The sequence below is a fragment of the Corylus avellana genome, chromosome ca2 (genome assembly GCF_901000735.1).
Source record: "Corylus avellana chromosome ca2, CavTom2PMs-1.0".
Lineage (NCBI taxonomy): Eukaryota > Viridiplantae > Streptophyta > Magnoliopsida > Fagales > Betulaceae > Corylus > Corylus avellana.
In genome coordinates, this window is record NC_081542.1 from 2,786,695 (window position 1) to 2,796,653 (window position 9,959).

Genomic DNA, 9,959 nt, shown 5'->3' on the forward strand with positions numbered 1-9,959 from the left:
CATTTATTTTATATTGTATATATAAGCAGTTGCTATGGATCGTGTTGGTTGGGCTGACATTTGCCTTCATAATCCAGTCTCGCTCTGCAAATTTAGGGGTGGCCACAGGTTTTCCCTCGGTGCTCGATCTACTCAAACACCTGCATGTTTATTTCACACCATTTCATGGATTTTTTTTTTAATATTATTTGTAACATTAACTCTAGCCCATAACCATCCGGACTTCACTGTTATCCAAGAGATACAAATACATACTATTTATTATATTTGCTTACAGGAAAGCATCTTGCTGAGCATTGCAAGGCAGAGTACCCTCCTCCAGTGAAATACTGCCTGTGGATACTTGCTGAGGTTGCCGTTATAGCTAGCGATATCCCAGAAGGTACGTATTGACAGGCTTTTAACTTCTGCAGCCTGATGAATATGTATATATATATATAGAGAGAGAGAGGCAGCCCACATTGCCAGGGAATGAGAATGTATATATATATATATATATATTGGCAATAACACGTTTTGAAGCTATGATGACAATAAACTTATCTGAACTCCGCAGTTAAGCGTGCTTATGTGAGAGTAATATAAGGATGGAGAGTCAAAAGTAGACAATATTGTGTCATTAAGGTGGAGCATTATGGGGAAGACAAAAACTAAACAATATTATGTGTTATTAGGGTAGTTGGCTACGGAGAGATTAATCGCGTTGCGTGTTGTGATTTATTATATATTTGCAGTGATAGGAACGGCATTTGCTCTCAACATTCTCCTTAAAATACCCATGTGGAGTGGTGTCCTGCTGGCTGGATTGAACACTCTTATCCTCCTTGGACTGCAACGATATGGTGTTAGTTAATGCTGCAGCTACTCACTCACATGCATATATCTCTCTTTTCCTTTCTTTCTTTCTGGACTCATTTGTAACATGTTGGATCGGAATTACTAGTGATATATATATATATGTTTTTGTTTATGTTTGTAAAATTAGATAAGGAAGCTGGAGGTTGTGAGTAATGGTAGTGGGTGGTTGCTTCTTCGCTGTACTGGTTCACGCCAGGCCTAGTCCAGAGGAGATCCTCACCGGAATGTTTGTTCCCAAATTGGAGGGGAAAGGGGCCACCTCAGCTGCCATAGCTCTTTTGGGAGCTCTCATCATGCCGTACTTTCATTCACACACCATGTTGCTAGTTTTCTAACTTTCGATAATTTTTTGGAAGCTTATATATATATATACACACACATCCTAAAAGGATATAAAAACATATAGTTTAGTTCAGATATTTATTTATTTATTTTTTATTTTTTAATTTTTTTTTAAAAAAGAGTACTCATAAAAAAAATAAAAAAATAAAAGAAAAAATAAAAGAAAAAAGAAAAAAGCTCTTTTATATAGAATATCGTGTTAAAAGTGATCGAAAATAATCAACTTCAGTCTGCATGTTGTTAGCCACCGTTCTTATATAATCAAATTACAGGCACAATCTTTTTCTTTACTCAGCATTGGTCATATCAAGAAAAATCCCTCGCTCCTCTAATGGCATCAGGGTAAGTGGTTAAAACTTTCAATTATTTCTTTACTAACTAAAAATTTTATTAAACTAAGCACCTCTCTCTCTCTTTCTCTCTCTCTCTCTTAGAGTGCAACCAGACACTTTTTGATAGAAAGCGGGATAGCGTTGTTTCTAGCGTTCCTCATCAATGTGGCATTCGTATCTGTTAGTGGTAGCATGTGCTCCAATACAAATATCTCTTTAGAAAACAACGCTCATTGCAAGAATATCTCTTTGAATTCTGCAGCTTCTTTGTTTAAAGTCATAATATCTCTTAGTCCTTTATCAATAACATTTCTTTCGGTTCCAACTAGAACATAGGGAACAATTTCCTAATGGTTTTGTTATGATCACTTGCTGTGGTGTTGTATTAGAATGCTCTTGGCAACTGGAGTTCGAAGTTGTATGCTATATCCTTACTTGCTTCTGGTCAGAGTTCAACTGTTACAGGAACATATGCCGGCCAGTACATTATGCAGGTGCTTGTTGACACATGAACCGCTTTTCCCCCCTAAGAGAGACACGAATATTTAAGCTAGCTTAATTGAGAGAGGCTAATGAAGCATTAAGCATGACTTGTTTTCAGGGTTTCTTAGATTTGAAGATGAAGCTCTGGTTGAGAAACTTACTCACAAGGTGCATAGCCATTGCTCCAAGTTTAGTGGCATGCATCATAGGTGGATCTCAGGGAGCTGCAAAACTTATCATTGTTGCTTCTGTAATTCCAAACCAATCAACGTTAAATTTACTACTAATTTTTTATCCACCACTACTTCTTAAACTCAACTATGTCATCTTTTATGTTCAGATGATCTTATCATTCGAGCTGCCATTCGCATTGGTTCCTCTCCTCAGGTTCACCAGCAGTGAAGCCAAGAGGGTCACCACAAGAACCCCATACTAGTAAGATTTTGCAATTTTTAGAAAGCTTTTTGGTTAATTACATGGTACATGACATTTGCTTTGGTGCTTCCACCACATGTAGGTAAGTCTTGTCTCATGGCTACTCTGCTGTTGCTCAATTGGGATCAACCTATATTTCTTAAGCACGACTTTGATGGGATGGATAATGAGTAACAAGATGCCGAAGATCGGATTGATCCTCACAGGAGTGCTAGCTTTTCTAACAATGATGCTTTACGTATCCTTGTTGACATACCTGACATTGAAAAGAGTGAAATCTACTGCAAGCTCCACTGACTTGGCGATGGGAACTATTAGAACCAGTGGATCCAGGGACGAGAGGGGTTCAGATTTGAGCAGCAACCAGAGAACTAATGAGTTTGAGTCGGATCATATTATCCTTGCATAGAAACTTTTCCGGGTCTTTACCCTAAAATCTACATAAGAAATCCTAGTTTACAAGGCTTTCTGAATATCAGATTGAAGAAAATAAATACCAAGAACAGAAGTTTGGTGGGAACCAGATTGTAAAGAACAAATAATGACCCTCTGCCTCTCGGAACTTGAAACTTTACATCCCTTCATCATAAATTAATTAGGGAAGATGAGAGAACTGTATAAGACAATATTGTACAAGCTGATGGGTTACTAGCCAGTAAATGTACAATAAGTAGATTTGTTTAAAAAAACAAATCAATATTTGATGCCATGGTGGCAAAGCCAAAGCTCATACATGACCATATGGAATGCATCATATTTGATGGCTGGAGAGTTCCATTGGTAATGCCTCTGGCCGGACCTGATAAAAATAAAAAAAATTCAAAAAAGAAAATTCACATAAATTGTAGTTTACGTTTTATCTTTTGGATAATTGAGAACATCAAAATAAGATTTAGTATTGAGTACAGCAGTAAGTTTTTCATTATATGTCTTCTGTTTTTTTTTTAAAAAGTAATTAACCTTATTAGGAAACGCAAAGGGATTCACCCCAAATATACAAGAAGTATATAATAGAGACCCCCAATTAATTAAGAACTTTTTCAGTATAAGTCTTCACCTATGGAAGTTGAAGCCCTATAAACAGAACATACACCAAAACAATATATATAAAGGGTAGGAACAGATTGATCATATGAAGAACGAAAGTAAAATATAAATCAAATACCCTATCTAAAATTTTCAGGTTGACTACCTTAACTAATTATTAAGTTCTTGTGGAGTGCAACAAAACTCAGCATCAGGTATGTCCTTGAGAATTTGCTTGAGTTGGTACACATCAGTCTCCTTGAGCACAACGGCCACCCCTAAGGGCCAAGTAATTTTTTTTGTTTTTTTTTTTTGGGTGGCCGAACTGCCGGTTGGGGGTGGCTTTGGCCACCCCCATGGCCCTTGAGGGTGGATCGGCCACCCCCAATGGCCAAACCCATTTTTTTCAAAACCCTTCGGGGTGGCCGATCCACCCTCCAAGGGCCATGGAAGCCACCCCCAACCGGCACCAAACGGTGGCCCTTGGGGGTGGTCCGGCCACTCCCAAGGGCCATAAAAAAAATTTGTTTGCCCTTGGGGGTGAAGCCACCCCCAACCAGCCCCAAGCTTGGGGTTGGTCCGATCCGGCTACTACCCCAAGGGCCATATAAAAAAACAAAAAAAAAAAACAAAATTATTGTATTATTTTAGTTTTTATATATTTTTAAAATAAAAAATAATATTTTGTTATATTTAAATGGATGAGACACGTGGCATGAATCTTGGCCACCTTCATGGGGCATAAATATTTTCCTAGGGTCATCCGGCCATTAACCGGAGACCTCTCCTGTCCAGCAGGATCGGAGAGGATCCTTTTCCCAAATATTTATGCCAATCAAGAATATCATTGAATGGCAGGTCAAAATAATTTGAGAATATCACTGCAAGAGATCAAAACATAAAGAAGTACTTAGGGTGGGCGAGAAAGTCTTAAGAACGGAAATCTTAACAAGATATGTGAAAGACCCCAAACAAATTAAAAACCCAAACATCAAAAAGACAGGAGGAAATTGTACTTTAATTCCTTAAATTAATAAGGTTAACTTCTAATGGAGCATTCTGTTTAGCCCTGACTCTAGTAAAAAAATTGTCTTAATTTATCTCGATCTAACTTCTAACGGGTCGTTCAAGTCAACTTCTAACAGAATCTCCGTTTATCATCCGTTAACAATAATCAGAGGGAGAAGGGAGTTGTAGATGAGCGTATATACGTCCAACTTTCCAACAGTTGGGCTTAGATCACCAACAATTTTTATGAGAGATTATGTACAACAAACAATTCCTTCTAATATTAATTGATCAGAGCATGACGTTAGCAAGTTGCATGCCATCACCCTCAATAGCACGGATCCGAATCTCCTCATATTTCCAAAAATATGAGAATCTCATATTGTCAAATCTTACCTGTTCCTTGCATCTGAGGGTTCATAATATGCGTTATTGATGAGACAAAAGGCTTTCAAATTTCAAAACGAAAACGCTGAGCGCTCAAATTTATAAACAAAGATCGCTTCCTCTCCTCTCCCCTTCTTCTTCTTCCCCTCCAATGATCGCCACTCACACACCTCGTCCGCCAGCCGCTTCTCTGTCACCTTTTGATTTGGCTCCGGCAGGAAGCGCAACTGAAAGCGGAACGACAAGCGCTGGCCCCATTGGGGCGTGATCGAAGAGGAAAGTAACTATGATGAGCTCTATGGTGACCGTAGAGGCGTAGAGGCCTTTCGAGGAGTTGCCAGCTTCTGATTGCGGTGCTTGGGTTCGTTCCAATTTTCAGTGTCTGCTTGTCAAGGTATTGCGAAAATGATTTTTACTTTTTACATAAGGTGCATGCTGTGCTTTGAAATTAGTGAGACGATGGTGATGGGTTTTTGGTTAAATCTGGTTGGTTAGTGTCGGCAAGCGATGGCTGAGGAATCGGCCATAAACTGTGTGGGAAAAAGGCCCCCTCTTTATTTGTTGGAAGAACAAGGGCTTTAAATTGTTCTGATAATGCTAATTCTGATTTTCCATGGCCAGGGCGTCACAACTATTCATTATTAGCTATGGGATTTTGGTTTTGAGCTTTTTGTTGGTTTGAATTATTAGAGAAAGGTTCTCATCCATATATATCTAGCTAGCTACAAAAAGCTCCAAGTTTCAATGCAATGGTTATCAAAGAAGTGATTGCTGGAGGAAGGGGACAAACTAAGAAGAGGCCAATTTTGACCCCTGGGTAGTAAGTGATGGAGATTAGGCATTCTGTTTTTTGCAAGTAGATTTTTCAATTGCCGACTTATCATCATGCATATTGCAAAACACTGTCCATGGAGTTGGGAGAAGTTGGTTTTGCAGATGTTATTGAGCTATGTATCTTGTCTTGCTTGTGGAATGAAAACTTTTCAACACCTAGAATGGATAAAAGTTCAAAGCACTGGAATTCGTAATGTTTATTTTGATGTAAATAGTTAGGGAAATTGGTACGTACAAAGTAGAAATTATTTGTTCAAGTTTGCATTTAATGTACAAAGTAGAAATTATTTGCAGCTTATAGTGCACATGAAAATTTTCTATGAAAATGTTTGAGTCAAGTTTGATCATACCCAGAACAAGAGCTCATCTTATGTGTGGGAGGTTAAATTCAATAACCAAGTAATCAATATCGTACACAACAAAGTATACCCTGACAGTATTTTGTTAGCCTTTTCTGAATGACAGGATAGCATAAATCCAGTTAAAAATAAAAGTTAAATTCACTTTACCCCTCCTGAAGTTTCAGGAATTTTTCAATTCGAACCCCAATGTTTAAAAATTGGCAATGTACCCCCATAATGTTTCAAAAATTTTCAATTCAGACTCTTCATTACTAATTTCCGTCTAATTTGACGAAAATCATCTCACATGCGACTCACGTGAGATTTTAATGCCCTCTATTCTAATTTTGCTCTCATTAAAACCTATGAAATTACGTAATTACCCTCATTAAAACCTATAAAATTGAGGGTAATTACATAATTTTATAGGTTTTAATGAAGGCAAAATTGGAATAGAACGCATCAAAATCCTACGTAAGACACATGTATGATGATTTCCGTCCAATTAGACGAAAATTAGTAACAGAAGGTCTGAATTGAAATTTTTTGAAACATTAGGGGGGGGTACATTGCTAATTTTTAAACATTAGAGTTCGAATTAAAAAACTCCTGAAACTTCAGGGGGGTAAAGTGAATTTTCCCTAAAAATAAATAAATAAATTAGGAGACTTGGTTATTATTTTTATTTTCTCTTTTCTTATGTTTTGCTCTATTGGTGTGAATATCTAAACTATATTTCTAATTCATTGTTTTGTGTTGCATTTGATAGGGGGACTGTGGCGACAATGAAGAAGATGGTGTGGTATGATTTTCCTATATTTGATGTTGTATTTGCAAATTATCAATTGAGCTTGTCAAAGCGTTTGCTTGCAAAAGTGGTTCCCTTTTTCAGATCCACCCCGCTTGTTGCTCAATAATTCAAGAATTTCTGATCATGAGTATGCATAGAATGTATGGTCGTTTTAGATATATAAATGACTTGAATTAAGACGAGATTGATAAACTAATTACAGTTTGTGAATAAATACTAAGCTTTGTGAGATAATTCTAAATATTACTGCTGATAATTCTATCATCGTGTAAGCGTGTTTGGATTAGATTTGAATATGCAATAATGCAAATTTTATTTTTCATTCTATTATGCTCTTTGATTTTATGACATCAATACCATATTGCCGCTAATTCTATTATGCTATTTGTGCAAATTGGGCACTACAAAATAATACTCCAATTCAGGCCGACAACATCATAAAGAAGATTTTATTTGTTGTGTTGTTGATGGTTGATGGTCGGGATAATACTCTTCAAAATTATATTAGTAGCAATGCTATTCAAATTTGGATACAAATGCACACAAATTGATAACCATTCTTTTGAATAAACGACACTGGTTTTTAGTTGTAGACATTTCTTTACTTCGGCAACATGATAACAAGGTTCATCTTTTATATATATATACACACGCGAGCAGAATTGTAGTACAAGAAATCGTTAAAGTTGTCGCAAAAGACATCCAATTTTTTCTGGCAATATGAGATTACTCATAGCCACCACCGGCAAGCTCAATCGAACTTCAAAAGAACTAAATTTTCCTCAGTTCCTTACAATGCTCCTCTGCATAACTTTAGCACAGATAATTACCGCTGAATGATAGATGATTAATTGCATTGTCAAAGGTCATTCTTAATCAACATTTGGACAACATACTCCCGCTTGTTGAAGTTGTCGTTATGCAGCTGAACAAGGTAAGGTGGGGACATTTTCCTTGATTTTCTTAAAGCCAAATTAATGAACATAGTTGAATCTTCTCTTATCATCTAAAGAAAAGTCCTTGTCATCCCTATCTCAGCATGGATTCTATATGAAATTAAACAAATATAGTTAATCAACAACCTGTAAGGAACAACCAGAGAAGAATATTGATGAAAGGGGCGGCAAGGATTTTTAATTAGATGGTTTTGGTTATTTTTAGGCCGGCAAGGATTTACTTCTTTCTACTTTAACTGAGTAATTTCTTTAGTTCTCTTCTTTCTACCACTTAAATGATGACTGTGTCTGTATGCTCCATGCTCCACTTCTTGCTCTGGATAACTGGTAATTACCTTAGGATTAAACTTGCAATAATATGGTAAAGAACAGGGAAAATAATTGAACCCCCAGGACAAATAAACCCTTCATAGTAAAAAGTAAGCCAATACCAGAAAGACAGACATCAAAATTATAAGTAAAACCTTCTCCCAACCATCAACAACACAGCATATAAAATGAGAGATCCTTTGGCAAATCAATACAACAACCCACTGAATTCCATTTATTTTTCCTGCCTTCAAAGTCTACAAAACTTAACCACACACCAATATGCAAATCGATCATTCCAATACTACCCTCAATCCGATTTTCAAAAACAATTGAGACATTTTTAAAAACACCCTTTGAACAGTACCAAATCATGAATAAAAAGGGGTTTCGGTTATGCCCAAAATTTTCCATAATCCATCTAAACTTGAAAAATTTTGAGGAAATTTAGCTAAATCACCTAATGGGTGTCTCAAAAGAACTACAAACTTCATGGGTATTTTCGAATTCAAAACAACTATAAACAATAGTCTATTCTTGAACAAAAACAGAGAAGAGGAAGGAAGATTTAACAGTGCGATGAGAGAAAAATAATAACAAGGGGGAGAGAGATACACCTTCAATTTTTTTTTATTCTCCTCATTCTTTCTCTTCTTCCACTCTGATTTCTCTCTCTACACGTAGAACCCGGGACCCATGCGAAGACGTGTTTAGCTACCTCATGCATGAGTAGCGGCGTAGGAGGGGTGTGAGGAGTTGTCCATGGGACTGCTGAAGGCCGGCATGGCATGAGATGAGGACTACTAGGAAAAGTTGGGATTTTTTTTTTTTTTTTTCTTTTCTTCTTGACGTGAGGAAGAAGAATTGGAGAGGAGAAGAAGCGTCCTTTATTTTTAAATTTGAGCGCTCAACGTTTTCGTTCTGAAATTTGAAAGCCTTTGTCTCCTCGATAATACAATAGACAGCTGACACCTTATGAACCCTTAGATACAAAGAATGTGTAAGATTTAACAATACAAGATTTGAGGGTGTTTGGCAAAAAGCTTGAAAAAGTGGATTGAAATTATAACATATTTAATTAATGTGAGAAAAAAATAAAAATATTTTGTATAAAAAAGTAAAAAAAGAAAAAAATTGTTTTGTAATAATTTTTTTATTTGAATAATAATAAAAAATAATTAATATGATGTAAAAAGTAAAAATATTAAAATTAATTTTGAGAGGAACTTTTTAAGTTTCTGAGTCTGGTCCAACCTATTCCTTTATCAAACACAAACCATTAAATATTAGGAGATTCTATCCGTTCCTCAATAGCACACGCATTGCATAATCTATCTTTATCAACTTTATGTTCTTGTCAACCAAACGGTGAAAGCGTGATCTATCTTTATCAACTTTATGTTCTTGTCAACCAAACAGTGAAAGCTTGTCGCTTCTTTTTGATGATATATATATATATATATATAGAAGATTGGATCATGGCCCATGGGGGCGGCAGCGAACAAAAAATTCGCTATTGCCATTAATACTCATCCTCCGGACAATTAATGCGGTAATAGAACAGATTATTTTAATCCGGTAAACTTGGCACGTGAAAACTTGTCGATTAATGCTGACTGTACATTCCGGACAATGTTGTAAAATAAATGTCCTACATATTGCTTCGTTGTCTTTTGCTTTCATAGATTCTCGAGCAGAGAAAAATAAGCTATGTTTGCCAAAGGAAGAGCCCCGCACTGTAATTGGAACGGCACTGTTTTAGCTACAGTGCAGACTGACATGTGGCTGACTTTATCAGTTTAAATTTTTTTTTTTTTTTTAAGCAAAATATTAAAAA

At 36.3% G+C, this 9,959-nt stretch overlaps 1 protein-coding gene across 1 annotated transcript; it reads left to right on the forward strand.

Annotated features, from left to right (window-relative positions):
* Positions 1-29: 29 nt before the first annotated feature.
* On the forward strand, positions 30-2,859 carry LOC132168429 (metal transporter Nramp7.2-like; the record flags this gene model as incomplete). The annotated part of the gene is given in 12 exon segments (XM_059579412.1): positions 30-108; positions 278-382; positions 735-844; positions 986-1,005; positions 1,007-1,156; positions 1,473-1,542; positions 1,635-1,808; positions 1,922-2,026; positions 2,134-2,265; positions 2,356-2,422; positions 2,425-2,450; positions 2,533-2,859. Coding segments are annotated over 12 exon segments (1,365 nt in total), but the record flags the coding sequence as incomplete, so codon positions are not given.
* Positions 2,860-9,959: the final 7,100 nt, after the last annotated feature.